The 24,312-nt window shown below is 38.1% G+C and overlaps 1 protein-coding gene across 3 annotated transcripts in view; it reads left to right on the forward strand.

The window, feature by feature from the left end:
• CLIC4 (CLIC family member 4) overlaps positions 1-24,312 on the forward strand; it is an 85,818-nt gene that overhangs the window by 32,625 nt on the left and 28,881 nt on the right. For all 3 annotated transcript variants that reach the window (XM_024766709.1, XM_024766708.1, XM_024766707.1), the window contains 2 exons: positions 6,505-6,614; positions 20,306-20,431. In XM_024766709.1, the coding sequence (XP_024622477.1) occupies positions 6,505-6,614; positions 20,306-20,431 (236 nt within the window). The remainder of the gene's footprint in view (positions 1-6,504; positions 6,615-20,305; positions 20,432-24,312) is intronic.

Genomic DNA, 24,312 nt, shown 5'->3' on the forward strand with positions numbered 1-24,312 from the left:
ACAATTCAGTGTTTTTTTGGTATATTCACAAAGTTATGCAACCGTCACCACAGTCTAATTTTAGAACATTTTTATCACTCCAAAAAGAAACCTTTTACCCATTAGCAATCATTCCCAACTCCCCTTTCTTTCCTCCCCTCTACCAGCCCTAGGCCACTGCTAATCAACTTTATGTCTCTGTAGATTTGCCTATTTTGGACATTTCATATAAATGGAATCATATAATATGTGGCCTTTTGTGACTGGTTCCTTTTATTTAGCATAATTTTTCAAAGTTCATACAAGTTATAACATGTATCAGTAATGTATTGCTTTTTATTATCAAATAATATTCTACTTTATGTATATATATCACCTTTCATATATTTTTAATTTTGTTTTTTAATTTTTGTAAATTTTATAGAAATATAGTTGATTTGCAATGTTATGTTAATTTCTGCTGTACAGCAAAATTATTGTTATACATGTATATATTCTTTTTCATGTTCTTTTCCATTATGGTTTATCACAGAATATTGAATATAGTTCCCTGTGCTGTATAGTAGGACCTTGTTGTTTATCCATCCTATATATAACAGTTTGCATCTGCTAATTCCAAACTCCCACTCCTTCCCTCCCCCCCACCCCGCCTTGGCAACCAGAAGTCTGTTCTCTGTGTGAGCCTGTTTCTGTTTCATAGATATGTTCATTTGTGTTGTGTTTCAGGTTTTACATATAAGCGATATCATATGGTATTTGTCTTTCTCTTTCTGACTTATTTTTCTTATCATGATAATCTCTAGGTCTATCCATGTTGCTGGAAATGGCATTATATGGTTTAGTAATAATCTATTGTATTAATTCTGCTTTTCAAATTTAATATATCTGAGAAACCTCCACTTCTGGGAAGATGGATTAGATGGTGGTGGTGAGTTTCCTGGGTTTTTGCTTCATACATCCCAGACTTGGCACTATAGAACCCAGCAACCCAGAAACTCCCAACAATTGTAGACAGAAAAAACAATAACAAAAACTTTGACAAAAGGCTGCTCTCTCTAGCCAGAAAACCAGGAAAAGGGGCAGCCTAAGCAGGACAGAAAACTTTCAGACAATAGCTGCTCTATTCCAAACACCACAGGAAAAATCTATGGTCCTGTTTTCCACCCATGCCAGCGAAGGCCGAATGGGTTAGCCCTGACTCCACCCTCTGGTGGTGTGATGTCATTTAACAAATCCTTTACTGATGGGCATTGGGAGATCCCCAGTGTTTTGCTATTATAAACAACACTTTATTTTTCCTTCCTCTTGTATCCTTGGACATCTGTATAAGTGTTTCTATAGAATAAATTTCTAGACATGAAATTGTTGGGTCAATAGCATACAGTGAAGCCTTCAAAAATGACCATTAGATGACATTAAAATATGGAAATATATAAGAAGTATTAAATTTTCTATCTTCTTTCTGTTATTCAGATTGGGTAATTTTTATTATTCTGTTTTTCAGTTCACCAATTCTTTTCTCTGTCCTCTCCATTGGCTGTTGAGCCCACCCTCTGAGCTTTTTATTTCAGTTATTGTATTTTTCAGTTCTTAAATTTCTGGTTCTTCTTTGCATCTTGAATTTCCTTGCTGAGGCTATTTTTATGTTTATTTTAAGCTGTTCATAATTGCTCATTGAAGCATTTTTATCATGGCTGCTTTAAAATCTTTGTCAGCTAATTCTAACATTTATGTCATCTTGATGTTGACATCTTTTGATTGCATTTTTTCATTCAGTTTGATATGGTTCTTGGTATGACAAGGGATTTTCAGTTGAAACCTAACATTTTCTTATTATGTTGTGAAACTCTGGATCTTGTTTAAACCTTCTGTTTAAACTTCTCTGACACTCAAATAAGACTTCTCTGACATTGCTCTGGAGGGGGGTGGGAGAGAAGAACGGCAGTGGGAAGGAGAAGCCAGATGGACATAGACATCCAAGTGGAGATAGAAGTCCAGGTGCCCCACTTGGCCTCCATTGATACCCAAGGTGGGAAGGCTCCTCATTATTGTTGGTCAGGGGTGAGGGTTCCAGCTCCCCATGTGGTCTCCACTGAGACCCCAGTCGAGGTGGCCTTATTACAGCTGGTTGATGTTGAAAGTCCTGACTACTCTACTAGGCCTCCTCCTCTGACACCCCTCTGCTTCCCTCTCTTCCAACCAAGAAAAAGGGGGGTTTCTCATTACTGGATGGCAGGGTTTAAAGCCTGGCTCCCTCTTTGGCCTTCTCTGATACCATGCTGGTGGGGGCATTACAGCCTCCAGAGGGTTGATTATATTAGTTTGGGAATAAAATATTTTAAAAAGCTGTATAGTGTGATCACACATTTAAAAGAAAAAAGTAGTGTGTACATAGAAAATAAAAATCTAGAAGAATAACTAGTGAATGGTTCAAGGGTAGGGGAACTCTGACATTCTGTAGTGTTTCGGTTTTTATTTTAAAAAGAATAGAGGTAAAAGACCTATACTCAGAAAACTATAAAACACTTATGAAAGACATTGAAGACAACAGAAACAGATGGAAAGATATACCATGTTCTTGGACTGGAAGAATTAATATTGTTAAAATGACCATAACATCCAAGGCAATCTACAGATCAGTGCAATCCCTATCCAAATACCAATGGCATTTTCCACAGAACTAGAACAAATAATTTAAAAAATTGTATGAAAACACAAAAGACCCCAAGTAGCCAAAACAATCTTGGAGAGAAGAACAGAGGGGGAGAAATCATGCTCCCTGACCTCAGACTATACTACAAAGCTATAATAATCAAAACCGTATGGTATTGGCACAAAGACAAACTTATAGTTCAATGGAACAGGGTAGAAATCCCAGAAATAAACCCATGCACCTATGGTCAATTAATCTACGACAAAAGAGACAAGAATATACGATGGAGAAAAGACAGTCTCTTCAATAAATAGTGTTGGGAAAACTGGAGCCACATGTAAAAGAATGAAATTAGAATATTCTCTAATACCATATACAAAAATAAACTCAAATTGATTAAAAACCTAAATGTAAGACCAGATACTATAAAACTCCTAGAGGAAAACATAGATAAGTGAGGTTTTAAAGTTTTACCTTTAGCATGGATTCTATCTAAATTAGCTGTCTAAATTTATAAAGTGGCTTCCTTTGATATAGATTAACTTAAAAGTCACATGAAACTATTTGACATAAATTGCAGCAATATTTGTTTGGATCCGTCTACTAAAGCAAAGGAAACAAAAGCAAAATAAACAAACGGGACCTAATGAAAGTTAAAAACTTTTGCACAGTGAAGGAAACCAATGACAAAATGAAAGCACAACCTATTGAATGGAAGAAGACATTTGCAAATGATATGACCGATAAGGGGTTAATATCCATTAATATACAAAATATATAACCAGCTCATACAACTCAACATTAAAAAACAATCAGATTAAAAAATGGGCTGAAGAACTGAATAGACATTTTTCCAAAGAGGAAATGCAGATGGCCAATAGGCACATGAAAAGATGCTTAACATCACTAATAATCAGGGAAATGCAAATGAAAACCACAATGAGATATCACCTTACACCGGTCAGAATGGCGATCATCAAAAAGAATGCAAATTGCAGATGTTGGCAAGGATGTGGAGAAAAGGGAACCCTTGGACACTATTGGTGGGAATGTAAATTGGTGCAGTCACTGTGGAAAGCAGTATGGAAGTTTCCCCAAAAACTAAAAATTGGACTGCTATATGACCCAGGAGTCCCATTCCTGGATGTATATCTGAAAAAGCACAAAAACACTAATTCAAAAAGATACATGCACCTTAATGTTCATAGCAGCATTATTTACAATAGTGATGGTATGGAAATAACCTAAGTGCCCATCAACAGATGAATGGATAAAGAAGATGTGATGTATGTATACAATGGAATACTACTGAGCCATAAAAAAGAATGAAATTTTGCCATTTGCAGCAACATGGATAGACTTGGAGGGCATTATGCTAAGTGAAATAAGTCAGACAGAGAAAGACAAATACTGTATGATATCACTTATATGTGGAATCTAAAAAATGCAACAAACTAGTGAATAAACCAGAAGAAGCAGACTCATAGATATAGAGCACGAACTAGTGGTTACTAGTGGTGGGGGGGAAGGGGCAATAGAGTGGTAGGAGTAAAAAAGAGTTATTTTGGGATTATATGAAATCATGTGTGTGAAATTTTTGAAAATTTTAAAGCAGTATAGAATTTAAAGAATTTCATTTAATAAAAAAATTTAAGATGAGTGTATATGTTACCGTTAGAAGCAGTAAAAAAAAAGCATACTTTTTTTAGATGCTATGTGTTCATTTTTAACATTAATAAAAACTGGATGCAGAATAAGATACCCTGATTCCCAGTGTAGTATGCTTTCCATTATACCATAATATCCTCCTCACCTCCTCAGTCAGTTGAACCAATAGGTTGTATTTATTGTAATTCATACTGAAGAGAGTAATTTTGATTCTTTAACTTTGTTGAAATGGAATTTTATTAGTACAACTTGGATTAAAGGAGGGAGTTTTTGATTTATGACTACTGGACATCCGAGTTTTTCCACAGTTTCACTCTACTTTATGAAAACATCATCTGGCTAGTAGCTGCCAATTTTCTAGTGCTGTTATGACTTTGGAAAAACTTAATCATGGCAGTACTTCTTATTTGAATTGTCATGAGTTTTAGGAGAGCAGTTAATACAAAGGCGTTTTCCAGATTTATCCTGAAGAGTGCACATGCTAAGTTATTTATTTATTTATTTATTTTTGGCTGTGTTGGGTCTTTGTTGCTGCACATGGGCTTTCTCTAGTTGTGGCGAGCAGGGGTTACTCTTCGGTGCAGTGTGCAGCCTTCTCATTTTGGTGGCTTCTCTTGTTGTGGAGCAGGGGCTCTAGGGCACGTGGGCTTCAGTAGTTGTGGCACGTGGGCTCAGTAGTTGTGGTGCATGGGCTTAGTTGCTCCGCGGCATATGGGATCTTCCTGGACCAGGGCTCGAACCTGTGTCACCTGCACTGGCAGGCGGATTCCCAACCTCTGCGCCACCAGGGGAGTCCCCTGTATTATATTTAATCAGGTAACTTCTTTTATTTTTTTTAACTCCCCTCCATTTCCCCACTAGTTTAGGAATTAATGACTTTACTAATGTAGCATTTTACTGAAATGCCTTCTGAAGTTTTTGAGAGTTACTTCAGGATAATAAACAGTACTTCTACCCAGCATCTTTGAGTGACTTGTTGAAAGTTAGTTTCTGGCTCTATTCATAGACTTTATGGTGAAGAGGGCTGTGTTGGCTGCTAGTGAGTGTCAGAATGTTCTCTTCCAGCCTGCTTGCTCGCTCTTTCATTTCCTCCTCCCCCTTCCCTCCTTTTTAAACTTGGGGGGCATACTTGATGGAATTCAAGATTTGTCCCACTCTAATTTTTAGGAAAATTGTGTTATCGTAGAGCTCAGGGAAGTCAGCTGCTTCATTTATTAAGTAGGATTACAAATAACTTATTATAAAGATATCTTTTGTTATTTTCTTGTTCCCTGAGGGAATGTGTAAACAAGGTATGGGATTTTTATAATGAATACTTTTTAAAAAAATATTTATTTATTTGTTTGGCTGCACTGTGTCTTAGTTGTGACATATGGGATATTTTAGTTGCGGCATGTGGGCTCTTAGTGCAGCGTACGGGATCTAGTTCCCTGACCAGGGATAGAAGCCAGGCCCTCTGCCTTGGGAGTGTGGAGTCTTAACCACTGGACCACCAGGGAAGTCCCATGAATAATTTTGCTTAATGTGGGGGAGGTTGGCAGTTATTTTACCCTTTGGAGAGAGGCACACGTTTCCCTTTTTATGTTGCCCTCTAAAGAATACTGTTTCATAGAACAAGAAATGACTTACGTTTCATAAAACCTATGATAGTCTTTGCCCTGACGCAAGGATATATGTACCCCCTAGGGATTGATTGGACCTGTGCTGTCCAATAAGGTTGCCATTAGCCATGTGTGGCTGTTTAAATATAAATTAATTAAAAGTAAATAAAATTCAGTTCACTTGAACTAGCCACATTTTAAGTACTCATTAGCCGTATGTCACAAATGACTACTGTATTGGACAGTGATAATTCAGGTACTTTCTATCATTGCAGATAGCTCTCTTGGACAGCGCTATATTAGACTGGCCATTTTTAAGAAAAAGATGCGGGAATTCCCTGGTGGTCCAGTGGTTAGGACTCTGTGCTTTCACTTCCGAGGGCCTGGGTTCAATCCCTGGTCAGGGAATTAAGATCCTGCAAGCTGTGCAGTGTGGCCAAAACAAAAAAAAGAGAAAGAGGCAAATGAAAGACCTGAATTTCTTCCTTCCACAATGCAACTTTTCCTGTCTCCTAGTACCCTTGACTAAAATTCAGGAAAAGGTCTATTGTTTTGTGTATCATCACTTTGGCCTTGTTTTTTAATGTTTATTTCTGTTTCCAGGCTGGCAGTGATGGTGAAAGCATAGGAAACTGCCCCTTTTCCCAGAGGCTCTTCATGATTCTTTGGCTCAAAGGAGTTGTGTTTAGTGTCACAACTGTTGACCTGAAAAGGTAAGATTTGGTTGTAGTTGGGGATCAACTTGATGTTCTCAGTTTGATCCTCTCCTCATCCCTCACTTTGCTTGCATATGTTCTATAAAGAAATGTATTAAAGTTCAGCTGATTTATGGGCACATTTAACTTGTATAAGTATTATGGATAATTCACAATGTAAGTATATTGCTTGTGGCCTCTCAGTCTTTTTAGGAGCTTATTGTATGTTTACCTTATAATATCAAGAGCAGCACCAGGAGCTGTTCTAGGGTAGAAGCAGTGAAATCTTTGACTTTACACATAAACATGTAACTATGCAGAACTTTCTAAGCAGACGACTTCTCAAATGTGCTCGTAGACACATGGCCTATACAATCTGGATCTTTAAAACCAAGAGTGGGATTTTTGGAGGCTGATTACTGCTGTGGTCTTTTTCATTTCATCTACTTTTCAAAGCATAATAGGAGTTTTCTATAATATGATTTTAACCATATTTGGTTAAATACAATTAAGAATAAGAGCAGTTATCTATGGCCCTGTGATTGTTCTTGCTAGGTGAAGGGTTGTTTCTGACTTTCTCTCTACAGACCAAAGTGGAGAGGGCGGAGAAGAGCCCTGAGAGCAGTAAGCTTTTTTTACTCAGTAACTTCTATTCTCCCTTAGCAGACAGGTCTGAGGCGAAGAACATTCATACTTAAAAAAAAAAAAAAAGATTTAAACCAAGGGTTGAGAACATTTTTACCAATAGAAAATCTGGGATTTGGCAGTGGAAATGTATTCCTCTTGACACAAATGCCACAAAGCAAAAAATGCTTTGCTACTTATTTTTTAAGCTTATTAGACATGTGCAGTGTCCAAGAAAAAATAATGACAGGCTATCACTGGATGGGGAGCAGAATTCATGAACATTCTCCTTCTGGGCATCACAATGTGAGAATTACCTGACAGCTGTAATCCCATTCCCTGCTCTAGGTTAGCATTCTCTGGGACCCCTGTCAGTTCCTTAAAATTTATTTTTTACTTCACTTAATTGAGATTTTGCAGACTTAAAATCTATTTATTGAAAATAAGCCATAAAGTCTTCCAGGAACCCCTTTGGTTATATATATGAATGTAGAAATAAGCCTTTGGGAATTGTAAGAACTACAGGCTCATTTGAAGACATACCTAGCTCATATTGGACAGAGCTATTGTAAGAATGAAATAATTTATATAGTTACCCTTCTATTACTGTTTTTTTCCTACATGCATTCACAAAGGGAGTTTCCCAATATAACTCCTAAAAATAGACCGTGCCGCCAAGAACACACCCTTAGTGTGTCTTAAAATACGTGGATTTCTCCTATTCCATTTTTGGCTTGGAGCAAGTGAGTTGACTAACATGCTTTGAAAAAGCCTTCTTTGAACAGCTCAATACAGTGCTTGGTTGTGGTGCACACCAGTAATAGAACCATAAACGATGGGAATCTGGTTCAGAAAAGGAAGTGAACTCATAACGGCTGTTTCTAAGTCATCTGTTTCACTTTTCGTTTACCAAGTGTTGATGGCATTATTCTTGGAAGTTGATTGATATTTGGGGATTTGTATATGTTTAGGAGTAATGTGCCCTACATGTAAAAAGTGACACATGGGAAGTAGGATGAAAGATTCAGGGCCTCCTAATTAGAAAATTTGCTACTCAAAGAAGATGTGTGTTTATTTCCTAGAGCTTTGTGTAAAATCTACAGAGAACACTTAATACTGGAGCCTATATTCTTTAGCTTTCTTTAAAAGTCTTAGGTCTACAGTACATATAAAAAAATCCTTCTTAAGGTCAGTTAAAAGTGTACAAGTAGTACATGATAATGAGTCCCCTTCATCCCTAACCTTGGTCATCAGGTTCCCCTTCACAGAGATAATTGCATTTAGGTTTGCTCTTTACCATCCTTCCAGACCTTTTCTATGAGTTTGCACGCTTATATATATAGTCTTAAGTAAGATTTCAAAGAGAAGGTACCCCAAGAGAGTGAACGTTGGCTCAAAAAAAAACCAGTATAAATAAAATAAAGTTGTCACAGAGGACTAAAACATGCTGTAGTAAAAAGTACCTTTCATAATATATTCTTAACTTTAAAACTTTAAATATGATTGTTTTTAGAAAGCTGTAGGGGAGAAAGATTTGGTGCCTATAGTGCTTATTTTCCTGCTTTTCCTGATAATTGCCTAATTTCTTGATGAAATGTACTGATCCCAGAACAAACTGGCAGAGAGCAATAGAACTCTACTGAGAGCTTTTTAGAAGCCCACTCTCTGCTCTGAAAAAATTATTGTTAAATGACATTTCATCCATAAGAACAAGCCAGTTTCTAGTTCTGGCACTGTGTAACATGTTCTCTTTGAAGCTCAGTCGGTGTTAGTGACTGTGCTGGTGGTATTCATATGCCCCTGTGAGGCTTGGAACAACCTTCCATTGCTTCCTGCGAGTGCTGCCTTCATACTTTTGTGGGAGTAATTTCTAAACCTAATTTTTTGTTTATGCTGCAGTCGTATTACAGAACTTTCAGATTAAAAAAAAAAATAGTTCCCAAGCTTTAGGAATTCAGGTTTATATCAACTGCCATTTGAACAAAAGCTTCAGGTAAATATAAGTGAAAATATTAAAATATGGGACACATTTCAGGATGTTATCATGTGTCATCAAAAGGGGAGCAACCATGGCACAGCAGAAAGTGTTAGGGGTAGAGACCTGGTTCTGTGTGGAGAGAGCCCTGTCTCTGATTTCGCTGGGCAAGCTGTCTCATCTTCTTGGAGGTCAGTTACCTCATTTTTAATCTCAGTAAGAAAGAAGGGAAAAATAAACTAACATTTCTTCATTGTCTATTACGTGCTAAACACTGTTCAGGGTACTTTTTACTACTGTTAGCAGACCATTTTCAGACCTATTATTGAATAGAATTTATTATTTTTATCACACTGGTGTTACAGGGCCTTTGTGGCTGACAGGTTCATGGCAGTGATCAAGATCTTTATTTGAAGACTTCCATTATCTTCATTATGCTCAGAAGTTCTTAAATCAGAGATCAGCATCATTAGAGCACAGATAAGCCTGAGAGGTAGGCTGGGGGAAGAGAAAGAAGGAAGCGTGAGAACAGTAATAAGAGAGAGAGACAGACACACATACATATACACACTGAGACATTGACTTGGATATAGCTGAGTGTGGCCATATAGTTGTTACGGTAAACTCTTCTGGTTTTGGGAAATAAGAGTGGAAATGATAACTTTAAGAAATAAGCTTTTTATTGTAAAAGCAGTGATATCTGCTATGTTACCAGTGAATAAAATTCCTCCTCCATGATATTCTCTGAGAAAATAGATAAATTGGAGAAGACCACTTTAAAAGTCTGGGAAATATTTGTTTTCATTTTTCCCATTCCCACCTTAAACATTGAAACTGTCTCATCCTTTGTGGTGTCACCAGTTCCTTCTGCTTCAGAAGTCAGCATACCATTTGTAACATTGTATGAGTCAGACCCACAAGTAAATTGCCATGATCATGGCATAAGGTTTTGCATTATTATTATAATAGTTTAAACTTTAACAATTTTGTTATAGTTTAAAATGTTACAGCAGAACTATAAAACTGATAGTTCTGTATATCTTAAAAGGAGTTATAAACTCAGAACAAAATCTGATTTCCAAATAGATTCTTCAGGTAATTTGCTTTCATTATCATGTCTCTGTGGTTCTACCCTTCTGAAAATAGTCTTCAGCAAGTTGAGAGATCAGTTTGAGTTCCAGGTACATCTTCAGTACACAGCAGCATGAATAACACATACAGAGAGACTAAGTGGAGTGGAACAGGCCAGCCTTTTAGAGAAATCATTTCCTGCTGCTGGTCAGTCAGGGAAGTACAGACTCTGTTCTTCCCCTTTGTAAAGTTGACTTGGGCTACGTGAAGACCTTGTTAGAATGGTCCTACAATTCAAGATATGGGTCTCATGAATGCATTTTGAATCACATGTATACATACCCTGTGTGTGTGTGTGTGTGTGTGTGTGTGAGACAGAGAGAGATAGAGACAGAGACAGACATAATTTCACTGCCACTGCCACATGTCTTTTGTTCTTTTTCAAGATAATTTCAAAGATGAAAAATCCTGTTGAGGCCACTAAGAGCTGAAATAGAAAAATGGATTGTTAGTGAAAGGTTTTCTAAACCTGTTGTCAGTATAAACTCTGCTTATAAACTATAAATAAAATCTGTTGAGCATCATAAAAGCTGAATTTTTGATACCTTTTCATGGGTGCTATTTTGTTCTAAAATGATTGCTCCACAAGTTGACATTAAAGTAGACAGAGATCAGCAGTATACCACATTTAATCACAATAAATAAAATCCTTTAACTGGTTGAACGGGACACACAGACAAAATACTTAGTAACTGGGATCTTGGTGTGTGTGGTTTGATGTTCACAATTCAGTCATTCAGTTAGTGACTTTAGTATTAGTCAGAATATAGCAAATCTAGTGAAGGATAATTAATAGGAGTAAAGTGATCTGAAACCAAAGATTTGTGTTATCTTTTTTTGCTTATTCGCCATCTGGTGTCCAGCATTCTCTTGATTTGTATGAAATAATTCTATGCCTTGAAAATCAACACCTTTAAAGTTTTAAAAGGGAACTCAATTAACTTGTGAGTCTACATACTTCGTATTTTTTTCTCTCCATTTAGTGAGTCAACTAGTTACAGTAGGTCATTTTTAAGGACCAGCTCCAGTGTCCTGTGGCTGTGCTGTACTCATTTTATACCAAGCAGCTGGAACCGAGCCACCAGCCCGAGGGCCTCCAATTGTTTGTGCTGAATTAAATTTTAATTGCAATTAAGCCACTTAAGTTGCTTAAAGTATTAGCTCCTATAAGATGTCTCCTTTTCATTCCTGTCTTTCCCTTTCTTTCTGTATCTTATTTTAGTTTTTTCTTTTTTTTTTAATGAGTATTCACCATCCAGTTTTTAAATTTTTTTAAAATTAAAAAAAAATTTTAAACATCTTCATTGGAGTATAGTTGCTTTACAATGTTGTGTTAGTTTCTGCTGTATAACAAAGTGAATCAGCTATATGTATACATATATCCCCATATCCCCTCCCTCTTGCGTCTCCCTCCCACTCTCCCTATCCCACCCCTCTAGGTGGTCACAAAGCACTGAGCTGATCTCCCTGTACTATGCAGCTGCTTCCCACTAGCTATCTGTTTTACATTTGGTAGTGTATATATGTCAGTGCTATTCTCTCACTTCATCCCAGCTTACCTTGCCCCTTCCCATGTCCTCAAGTCCATTCTCTACATCTGTGTCTTTATTCCTGTCCTGCCCTGCCCCTAGGTTCATGAGAACCTTTTTTTTTTTTTTTTATACTGCATGAGCTGCTTATGTATTTTGGAGATTAATCCTTTGTCAGTTGCTTTGTTTGCAAATATTTTCTCCTATTTTCGTCTTGTTTCTGGTTTCCTTTGCTGTGCAAAAGCTTTTAAGTTTCATTAGGTCCCATTTGTTTATTTTTGTTTTTATTTCCATTTCTCTAGGATGGTGTTAGGGAGTGTTCTGATTTCATTCTTTCACATGTAGCTGTCCAGTTTTCTCAACACCACTTAATTGAAGAGGCTGTCTTTTCTCCATTGTATAGTCTTGCCTCCTTTATTAAAAGTAAGGTGACCATATGTGTGTGGGTTTATGTCTGGGCTTTCTATCCCTTTCCATTGATCTGTATTTCTGTTTTTGCGACTTATATGTTGGGTGCATAAATATTTGCAATCTTCTTCTTGGATGGATCCCTTATAGTAGTATTTATTTTAAAGTCTATTTTGTCTGATACGAGAATTGCTACTCCAGCTTTCTTTTGATTTCCATTTGCATGGAATATCTTTTTCCATCCCCTCACTTTCAGTCTGTATGTGTCCCTAGGTCTGAAGTGGGTCTCTTGTAGACAGCATATATACAGGTCTTGTTTTTGTATCCATTCAGCCAGTCTATGTCTTTTGGTTGGAGCATTTAATCCATTTACATTTAAGGTAATTATCGATATGTATGTTCCTATTACCATTTTCTTAATTGTTTTGGGTTTGTTTTTGGAGGTCTTTTTCTCCTCTTGTGTTTCCTGCCTAGAGAAGTTCCTTCAGCATTTGTTGTAAAGCTAGTTTGGTGATGTTGAATTCTCTTAAGTTTTGCTTGTCTGTAAAGGTTTTAATTTCTCCATCAAATAATTTTTTTCTTTTTTAAAATTTATTTATTTATTTTTGGCTGTGTTGGGTCTTCGTTTCTGTGCGAGGGCTTTCTCCAGTTGCGGCGAGCAGGGGCCACTCTTCATCGCGGTGCGCGGGCCTCTCACTATTGTGGCCTCTCGTTGCGGAGCACGGTCTCCAGATGCGCAGACTCAGTAGTTGTGGCTCACAGGCCCAGTTGCTCCGTGGCATGTGGGATCCTCCCAGACCAGGGCTCGAACCTGTGTCCCCTGCATCAACAGGCAGACTCTCAACCACTGCGCCACCAGGGAAGCCCAATATTTTTTCTTTGTATTTAATTTTTGATAGTTTGATTAATATGTGTCTTCGCATGTTTCTCCTTGGATTTATCCTGTATGGGACTCTCTGTGCTTCCTGGACTTGATTGACTATTTATTTTCCCATATTAGGGAAGTTTTCAACTATAATCTCTTCACATATTTTCTCAGTTCCTTTCTTTTTCTCTTCTTCTTCTGGGACCCCTATAATTCAAATGTTGTTGCGTTTTAATGTTATCCCAGAGGTCTCTGAGACTGTCCTCAATTCTTTTCATTCTTTTTTCTTTATTCTGCTCTGTGGTAGTTATTTCCACGTTTTATCTTCCACGTCACTTATTGTTCTTTTGCCTCAGTTATTCTGCTATTGATTCTTTCTAGAGATATTTTAATTTCATTTATTATGTTGTTCATCGTTTGTTTGCTCTTTAGTTCTTCTAGGTCCTTGTTAAACGTTTCTTGTATTTTCTCGATTCTATTTCCAAGATTTTGCCTCATCTTTACTATCATTACTCTGAATTCTTTTTCAGGTAGACTGCCTATTTCCTCTTCATTTGTTTGGTCTGGTGGGTGTTTACCTTGCTCCTTCATCTGCTGCATATTTCTCTGTCTTCTCATTTTGTTTAACTTACTCTGTTTGGGGTCTCCTTTTCGCAGGCTGCAGGTTCATAGTTCCCGTTGTTTTTGGTGTCTGCCCCCAGTGGGTGAGGTTGTTTCAGTGGCTTGTGTAGGCTTCCTGGTGGAGGGGACTGGTGCCTGTGTTCTGGTGGGTGGGGCTAGATCTTGTCTCTCTGGTGGGCAGGGCTGCGTCTGGTGTTGAGGTGTCTGTTAACTTAGTATGATTTTAGGCAGCCTCTCTGCTAATGGGTGGGGTTGCGTTCCTGTCTTACTAGTTGTTTGGCATGGGGCATCCAGCACTGGAGCTTGCTGGCCGTTGGGTGGAGCTGGGTCTTAGCATTGTGATGGAGATCTCTGGGAGAGCTCTTGCAGATTGATATTACGTGGGGCCAGGAGGTTTCTGTCGGTCCAGTTTCCTGAAGTCGGCTCTCACACCTCAGAGGCTCAGGCCTGATACCAGGCTGGAGCACCAAGACCCTGTCAGCCACACAGCTCAGAAGAAAAGGGAGAAAAAAAGAAAGAAAAGTAAATTATTAACATAAAAAAAAAAAAATTAAAAAAAAAAAGAGAGCGACCAAACCAGTAAACAAATACACCAATGATAACAAGTGCTAAAAACTAAACTAAGATAAACATAAATATCAGAAACAAATCAGTCACAGACAGCAAACCCCAAGTCTACAGTTGCTCCTAAAGTCCACCGCCTCAATTTTGGGACGATGTGTTGTCCATTCAGGTATTCCACAGATGCAGGGTACCTCAGGTTGACTGTGGGGATTTAATCCGCGGCTCCTGAGGCTGCACGGAGAAATTTCCCTTTCTCCTCTTTGTTTGCCCAGCTCCTGGGGTTCAGCTTTGGTTTTGGCCCCGCCTCTGCATGTAGGTTGCCCTCAGGCATCTGTTCCCTGCCCAGACAGGAGAGGGTTAAAGCAGCGGCTTATTAGGGGGCTCTGGCTCACTCCTGCCAGGGGGAGGGAGGGGTACGGTAGTCATAATTGGAGTGCAGGGCGAGCCTGTGGCGGCAGAGGCCGCCCTAATGTTGCAACAGCCTGAGGCACCATGTGTTCTCCCAGGGAAGTTGTGCCTGGATCACGGGACCCTGGCAGTGGCGTGCTGCACAGGCTCCGGGGGCTGTGGTATGGATAGTGACCTGTGCTTGCACACAGGATTCTTGGTGGCAGTGGCAGCAGCCTTAGTGTTTCATGCCCGTCTCAGGGGTCCGAGCTGATAGCCATGGCTCGCGCCTGTCTCTGGAGCTCACTTAGGTGGTGCTCTGCCTACTGTGGGCACACGGGAAAGGAATCCCTTCTCCTTCCATACCCCGAAACAATGGTCTCTTGCCTCTTCGGCAGGTCCAGACTTTTTCCCGGACTCCCTCCCGGCTAGCTGTGGCACACTAGCCCCCTTCAGGCTGTGTTCACGCAGCCAACCCCAGTCCTCTTCCTGGGATCCGACCTCCGAAGCCCAAGCCTCAGCTCCCAGCCCCCACCCGCCCTGGTGGGTGAGCAGACAAGCCTCTCAGGCTGGTGAGAGCCGGTTGGCACCGATCCTCTGTGCGGGAATCTCTCTGCACCCCTGTTGCTGTGCTCTCCTCCGTGGCTTCAAAGCTTCCCCCCCGCCTACCCCTTGTTTCCACCAGTGAAGGGGCTTCCTAAGGGTGTGGAGAGTTTTCCTCCTTCACAGCTCCATCCCAGAGTTGCAGGTCCCATCCCTAGTCTTTTGTCTCTGTTTTTTCTTTTTTTTTGCCCTACGCAGGTACGTGGGTATTTTCTTGCCTTTTGGGAAGTCTGAGGTCTTCTGCTAGCGTTCAGTAGGTGTTCTTTAGGAGTTGTTCCACTTGTAGAAGTATTTTTGATGTGTTTGTGGGGAGGAAGGTGATCTCCACGTCTCACTCCTCTGCCATCTTGAAGGTCCCCCCTAGTTTTTTCTCTTTATATATTTCCTTTTCTTCATCTTGAAACAAACTTACTCTGGTAAGTAGTGGTGAAAATAAAAAGCCCCCAAAATATTGGAGAATATTCATGCTCTCATCTCAAGGCATGAATTCTATGCATTTTGTTTTTCCTAGATATCACTTAAGGGAAACATTTGAATGAATTTGAATGAATTCTTGAATATTTATTGAAGACCTTTTATGAAAAAAACCAAAGATGCCCTGAAAATTTTAGCCATTGCTTATTCAGTTTCATTTTTCTCACACTGCAGTTCTTGAAATGTTAAGTTTCTGCGAAAGCATCTGTAAAAATGAGCCTTTGTGGGTCAGATGAAACACCTGAGACCTTAGAGTGCCAGTGAGGACTTGAAGTTGAAGAATCTTAGATTCTATCTGGTTGCTGACTTGATAACAACTTCTAAGTGAGTCACTTCAGTGCGTACAACTTGTCCATTTATTTGACGTCTACTGATCTGTTAGGGGCATTAAAGTTTCTTCTCAAATTTACTTTCACTTGGAGTAAGGACCTAACATGATTGTGCTTTATCTCAGCAGTTAATCCTGAAAATAGTTTTATCATCTACTAAAAAAAATCTTTATAGCCTTTTAGCAGAAACAAGAAAGACTATTCGCTAGTCATTAATATTAAGGAGAATTGGTAAGCATATGCCTGGTTTCGCTTTACTTACATACCTCTATATTAATCAGATTTCTTATTACCAGTTAATGCTAGATAACCAGTTTTGAACCATCAGACTCAAATAGAGTTTAAAACTGCAATTTCATCACTTGCATAAAGTTTAGTTCACTGTCACACCCATTATTTGATTTGATCTTTACAGGCAGAGCCAGTCTTATATCCATAGTACAAATGAGGAAATCTAGACCCAAAGGGGTTGTGATTTACGTAGTCACATAGCTGGTGAATGGCAGAGCTGTTCAATTAGGGACTTGAACCAGGTCCTTTTTTATTCGGTCTTTGGTTCTTTCTTCTCTACCATGCTAACTTTATCCCTCCTCTAATAAATACTTTTGTTTTGAGATCTTGAAAGCTGTCATAATTTATTATAGAAGTAATAGCTGTATTATAGAAGTAATAGCTGCTATTTATTTTGCTGCCCTCCCTTATGGGTTATTTTAAAGCATTGGTTTCTTTCTTCTCCCTTACCTAAATCCACCCTGTTCATGAAAAAATTATTACCTTATATTTAGGCATTAATGGACTGTTTGTTAGTCATAAAAATGTTGGTGGATATATTTTATAACTTTGGAATGAGAAAAGTGCCTTCCAGGTGATCACAGTTTGTGTATGATGAGATTAAAGAACATTCTTATTCATCACCGGCGTTGATGGGAAATGTTGTATTCTCTTTCTCTTGTGTACTTTATAGAGTTTTATTAGCCCTACTTGCTGTGGTGAGATACTGTTGTTCTTGCTTACCTTTGTGCTACCTTTTTAAACTTTAAAGTGTTAGGATTAGAAAATAAATATGTAAACCCTAAACTGTTAGGACTTCTAGACTCTTGATTATGTACAAGGTCTTCCTGAGTTGAGTAGGAAGTAAATTATAAGTGGGAACAAATGTGAGTCTGAGTGAGAACATGAGTGGGTGACTTGAAGATTAGAGATGACTGTGGTCTTGGGCATGCTGGACCCTTTAGTGATCAAAGAACAGGTGGTTAAGATGATGAGTAAGAAGGAATAACAAAAAGAAACCAATGAAATGTGGAATTCCCTGGCAGTCCAGTGGTCAGAACTGCGCACTTTCCTTGCTGAGGGCCCAGGTTCAGTCCCTGGTCAGGGAACTAAGATCCTGCAAGCCACATGGTATGGCCAGAGGCAGGGAGAGAAAAACAGTGAAATGAAAAACAGAACAGGATTAGTTCTGACTTGGAGCTGAATACTTATAAAAGTTACTGAAACCTTATAGGCATACCTCACTATTTAAATAAATGGGCATCTGGAAGACTTACTCAAGTTTCATGTATTCCAATCATTTCGTGCTCAACTTTACCTTGTCCAATGAAGGAATGCTCAGTAAAAGAATCAAGAGTTGAAAATCAAATTAGATTTTGACTTTAAAAAGTTCTCTTTGGGAGCTTAGGTTTTTGTAGCAGTTGATAGATAGTCTTATTTTTCTTTGGCTTGGGAAGGAGATAGGCTCTAGAACTTGAGTAGAGGGAGGCTCTGAGTTAGAACATTTGGACTAATTATAATTAATAAGTCTTTATATATTTGATTGGAATGTAGTAATAGATGAGGCACTTTCCAAACCTAAATTGAGAGAGAGACAAGGGGGTGTGTGCAGGGCAATGGGAGGGAAAGAAAGGGAGAAAGAGAGAGAATTGATATGAATAAGACCATAATTGAAAATCTGGGCTGAGTATAGATTTTAGGGTACACTCTATTTTAAAAATTCTTTTTAATGACAAAGTATTTCACCTTCATGATACACTTAAAGATATCCTTTATTTATTCAAATTCCATGCATTTGTGGTTAGGATGGAAGGAAGGAAGGTCTATAGTAGGGGGAAAAGTTCTTTGAAGCAATATATTATATTAATATTTTTTTAAGTTTAAATTTTTTAAGTTCATCTTTTTAATTATGAAAGTATTCAAACATATACACAGAAAGAATAAACTTCCCCATAACTTCAGTTCTGTTAAGATTTTGCTCCCAGTTGCTTTGTCCCCTTTTTGCTTCTTGTTCTTTCTTTTCTTTTCTTTTTTTCCCTGAAATATTTTAAAGCACATCCCAGGAATCCTGTCATTTCACCTCTACTCATTTCAGTGTACATCTCCAAACAATAATGACAGGTCCTTAACTATCCACAATGCCATTATAACATCTAGTTCCCAGTATACAATCCAGTTTCCCCAGTTGTCTCCAAAACATCTTATCTTTGGCTGGTTTGTTCAAATTAGGATTCAAACGAATTCTATTCATATTTGGTTGTTATGTCTCTTAAATTTTTCTTAATCCACAACAATCCGTTCAAACTCCCATTTGTGGCTTTTTGTCCCCATGCCATTGACTGGTAGAAATCTGATTAGTTGAACTGTAGACTGCCCCAAATTCTGGAGTTGGCTGATTGCTTCCTTGTGGTATCATTTAACTTTGTTCTGTAACTCCTTGTGTTTCCTGTAAATGAACTTTTTGGTCCCAGGACCCGTTTATACACTTAAATTATTGAGGACCTCAAAGAGCTTTCAGTTATTGTTGATTTTACTATATTAGAAATTAAAACTGAGAAATTTAAAATATTTACTAATTCATTTAAGTAAAACAATCATGAACTCATTGTTATCACAAAATTCTTTAAGAATTAAAAATATCTGTATTTTCCAAAACAAAATTAGTGAGAAGAGTGGCATTGTTTTATATTTTTGTACCTATCTAATGTCTGCTTGACAGAAGACAGATTCTCATATCCGCTTCTGTATATATTACTTTGTGATGACACACACCAAGTAGCCTATGGGAAACTCCACTGTACAGGCATGAGAGAATGAAAGTGGAAAAGGTAAATGATGTCAGTATTATGCGAATGGTTTTGACCTCATGGACCATCTGATGAAAGGGTCCCCTAGATCACAATTTTAGAGACAGCTGCCCAAGGAGACTTAATTTTAGAGTCAGGTTTGACTTATTTGGTAAGAATATTTCATAGGTGGTGATGTATGCCTCATACTTTATCATTAGGATGCATACCATATCTGTCATGTTACTGACTCTAGGAGTCATTGGTAGGCTTAGGTGAGCCATTTTGCTTTTTAATAGGGTAGCATACAGTTTCACCATTTTTATCAGTGTCCTGTGTATTTTCAGTTTCTCCTAATTCATAGGAGGAAAATTTCTTCATTTTACTTAATTTTGAATTTCTTTGATGATTGGGGTCTCGGACACTTTTCCATGCGTTCACTTACCTATTGCTTATCAATTTATTTTCACTCATACCTACTTGAATTTTTGATGAATTTGGACAAAATCCTTCTTATTTACTATACTATTTTTTTCCATTCTATGTTGCTTTTTACCTTTGTTTATGCTGTTTTTTTATATATTGAAGTAATTTTGATATTAGATAGTCAAATCTCATAATCTTTTTCATTGTTAAGTCTGGACTTATAGGAAAATGGAGAAGTAGCATTTGAATTTGAAATCTTATGGAAAAGGACTGTAGGAATCAGCTGCTCTTCTTTCTTATTAAAAAAAAGAAAAGAAAAGGGAGGCCTAGAGAAGTAGAGAAGCTATAGTTTGCCCGTCTTTACACAGTGAGTTGGTGCCAGAGTTGAGACTAGAGACTGACCTTCCCAAGTCTTCTTCCCCTCATTCCACCTCCATTTCTAATAAGTACCTCAGTTACATTTGGAATGAGAATGAAGAACTTTGTCTTTGGTTAAAATCAAAGACTTTTAATTTTTTTCTCCTAAATTATGTGCTTTGTGGATGTTTGCTTCTTACTAGAGTACTATTGTGGCTGTTATACTTAGTGGAAAAAATACTATTTCTTATTCATTTTTATATATTTTAAAATTTAGAATCACTCTGAGAATGTAAAGTATTGTTGCTTCTCAGTTAGAGTAAAAAATGACCTGATTTTGACCACTATTTTGTCTAACAGGAAGCCTGCAGACCTGCAGAACTTGGCTCCGGGGACCCACCCACCATTTATAACTTTCAACAATGAGGTCAAAACGGATGTAAATAAGATTGAAGAATTTCTTGAAGAAGTCTTATGCCCCCCCAAGTGAGTACTGAAGAAAATATGCATGGAAATATTGTCATCTCTTTAAAGTTTGTCTTATCTGGCCGTTAGAGACATTTCTCCTGATTGTACTTGAGTTAAATTGTCACAGCATTAAATTGGAATGACTAGCACTTCTCTTCATACATTATAATGCTACACAAATGACAGAATTGGCTGCCAGGTAGGCCAGTAAGCCACACCAAGAAAGGTAGGAATCTGATTAAGCTATAGAATACCTTGTGAAAGTAGGTTTGAGACACATGAGATAGGTCAGGAAAGACTGGTTATTTGAGGTCCCAAAATGAGAGAGAAGTTTAGGGAGAAGAAAAGATGGGGAAAGACTGAACTGAACCCAGCCAGAATATCTAAGCAGGAGTGTGGTACAGGTTGCTGGGAGATTTCCTATCAGGCCATTTTAAAGGTAACTTTCTGAAGCTACCACCCAAGGGAATTAACTTTTTAGATTGTGTCCCTGGGATTCCATTTTTATTTATGTATTTCTTTGAGGTATTCTGGATCCCCCAGTCTTGCATATTAGCCCACATGGTTAATGATTTTAAAGTACTCAACTATTTACTATATTGTGAGGTGTAGTTGAGGAATAGATGTACTGTAATGACAGTTACCTAAATTGCAACTATTCATCATAATGTAATCTTGGCATAGGTTCAAAGCATCATTGGTTTCTTTTAGGCTTTTCCAGTTTCATTATCCTGAAAACTGGAATGTTTCTTCTGGCCCAAACCTTTTCATGTTAGTTGTTTTTCACCCTCCATATATACAGATAAATTTCCCTGAATTGGGATTAATGGGTGAGAGTTCTAAAATAATAGTTAATCAGTATTCATTCCTTCATTCATTAGTTTATCCTGCAAACGGTTACTGGGCAACAAAGCCCTATGGATGTAATAGTTAATAAGATAGTTCCTGCTCTCAAGAAGTGCAGTCAAATACGTATGAAGAGATAGTGGTGCCATGGGAGAGTGAGTAGAATCAGAAAAGGCTTTATAGAAAGAGATAACACTTGAACTGAGCTTTAACTGAAAAAAAAAAAAATGTGGCCTTTAGCAGGTGAATGAAGGGATGATAGATGTTCCATGCAGAAAAATAATTTTGAATAAATAGTGTTTCTTTGGGGGACCTAAAGCTGTGGCTGGAGCGTAGCATGCAAGGTTGGGGATGGTAGGCAGGAAGGCTGCCAGGAGACATATGAATGACACCTCTGTCTACAACTAGCCCATCTTCAATTGTGAACAGAATTGCCCTCTGTTTAGCAATCTTATACTAAGCTTAAAATTCATTTTCTTTTATTTTTTTAAAGCATTGACTAATTTAATCCTCACATCCACGGTGGCATTGGTACTTTTGTTTTTAATTAATTAATTTATTTTTGCTGTGTTGGGTCTTCGTTTCTGTGCGAGGGCTTCCTCTAGTTGTGGCAAGCAGGGGCCACTCTTCATTGCGGTGCGCGGGCCTCTCACTATCGCGGCCTCTTTTGTTGCGGAGCACGGGCTCCAGATGCGCAGGCTCAGTAGTTGTGGCTCACGAGCCTAGTTGCTCCGCGGCATGTGGCCTAGTTGCTCCGTGGCATGTGGCATCTTCCCAGACCAGGGCTCGAACCCGTGTCCCCTGCATTAGCAGGCAGATTCTCAACCACTGCACCACCAGGGAAGCCCCAAAATTCATTTTCTTAATCGTGTATTCTAAAGCTTATTCTCTGCCTTCCTTCCTGTCTTTCTAAGACCCTCAAACTTCTTTTTTTTTTTAATTTTTATTTTTTTGGGTGTAGCTGCTTCACAGTGTTGTGCTAGTTTCTGCTGTGCAGTGAAGTGACTCAGCCATATGTAAGCCTCAGCACTTTTTTATCTCTACTGTCCAGGAGTCCTAACCTTCCTTCCATCCCTAGTAAAGTTTCTCTAGACCAACATTAATTAAAACCATATTTGTCTTTTCCTCCAGGCCATGTATATAGTTAGAATACTGATAAATTGAAACTGGGATCCTTGTAAAAATATAAATTGAAGCTGTATACACATAAGTAAGGATCTATTATGAACATGCATTCAGCTTAGTAGAAATAACTTTTCAGATATTGTTTTGCATCATAGAACCTACTGGATCTCTTTTTATGTATGTATGTATATTTTACCCTTTTTATTCTTAAAGTCTGTCAGCTCTAAGGAAAGCTCCATATTTGCCATCTTATCCTCAGACACTAATGGAAGTGATCGTCCTCTCATAACTGATGATCATTGTATCAACATTAAATTATAAATAGAGAAACAGGGCTTCCCTGGTGGCGCAGTGGTTGAGTTTGCCTGCCGATGCAGGGGACACGGCTTCGTGCCCTGGTCCGGGAAGATCCCACATGCCGCGGAGCGGCTGGGCCCGTGAGCCATGGCCGCTGAGCCTGCGCGTCTGGAGCCTGTGCTCCGCAACGGGAGAGGCCACAACATTGAGAGGCCCACGTACCGCAAAAAAAAAAAAAAATAGAGAAACAGTTTGAATGACATTCATTCTCTGTGAAGGAAGTTGTATGTTGTTTTAAAGCATTGTCTAAAATGTTTGTTGTGTAAATCCTTCCAAGGATATTTACGTTTTTGAAATCAGTATGCTGATAACATTATATACCATTTCAGTAAAATGGGCATTTTCTCATATTCTCTTCTAGCCTTCTTCTTCAACAATAGCAGCAATAACAGCAACAAAAATAATTTTCATTATTCTTTCTTATTTTTCTCAGAGGGAATAAATATTAACAGAAGTAGTAGAACTAATATCAAAATATTCAATTTTTTTGGCATCCAGTACTCTGTAAGACACCATAGCTTTTTGAATTGGACCTTGAAAATAAACATTTTCACATTGCTTTTCTTTGTTTTTTTTTTTGGCTGTGCCATGTGGCTTGTGGGATCTTAGTTTCCCAGCCAGGGATTGAACCTGGGCCCTTGGCATTGAGAGCACGGAGTCCTAACCACTGGACGGCCAGGGAATTCCCTCATTTTGCTTTTCATATAGAGAAAATTCAGCTTCATTTCATTTGGGCATATTCATAGAGAAACTCTAACCAGGAATGATCTTTTCTTTTGGTTTAAATAATTTAATTTAAAACTTGGAGATCTTTCTGTTATAAAGGGTTCATAATCCACTAAATTCTCTCTGTGGTTAATTTTCCTTGTTTTTATGTTGAAGTTTATATTCTGAAGAGTTTCTAAATAAAGTTTAAAATTTTACTTTATATAGAAGGGAGTATTTTTGATGTTACTAATGCCTCTGCTATTATGAACTAACATTCAAGTGCTAATTATGTGCCATGCGCTGTGCATTATTTTGTGGATTATCTCAGTTCTCTCAAAGACTATGAAAAAACTGAAGATGAGTAATCCAAATAATTTGTCCAAGATTTCACAGTTCATGGTGGCAGAGCTGGCATACTTACTTTCAAAGCCAAGTAAAAACAAAAACCTATGTTTGACTTTTGTAAAAGGTAAAATGTGAGTCTTTAATTGTAATTGTGCTTTAGTGAGTACAAAATTGAAGGCTAGCTCAAGTTTAGAGGAAGGGTAGGTAATATAAAAAGCAAAGGTAGTTTGTTTTACTGTGATGACCAAGTGGGACTGAAAGTGGTTTTCAAACTTAATTTAATGAATCCTTTTTTAAAAGTAGGTGAGGTTTAACTTCTGTTGAGTTTTTATTTATATGCATTGGAACAGCATGTTTGGATTGGGAGTACCTTGCCCTTAGTGGGCTCTGTAACACATAATGTGAAATGCGGATCAAACAGCATATTCTCTGTCATGCAGAATTGCTTCTAGAGGATGAGAGGAGGAAGTGTTTCTGGGACCACCACATACATTCTTCTTCCTTTCTTCTGTTCTAGG

Source organism: Neophocaena asiaeorientalis, unplaced genomic scaffold, assembly GCF_003031525.2.
Source record: "Neophocaena asiaeorientalis asiaeorientalis breed wild unplaced genomic scaffold, Neophocaena_asiaeorientalis_V1.1 scaffold79, whole genome shotgun sequence".
Classification (NCBI taxonomy): domain Eukaryota; kingdom Metazoa; phylum Chordata; class Mammalia; order Artiodactyla; family Phocoenidae; genus Neophocaena; species Neophocaena asiaeorientalis.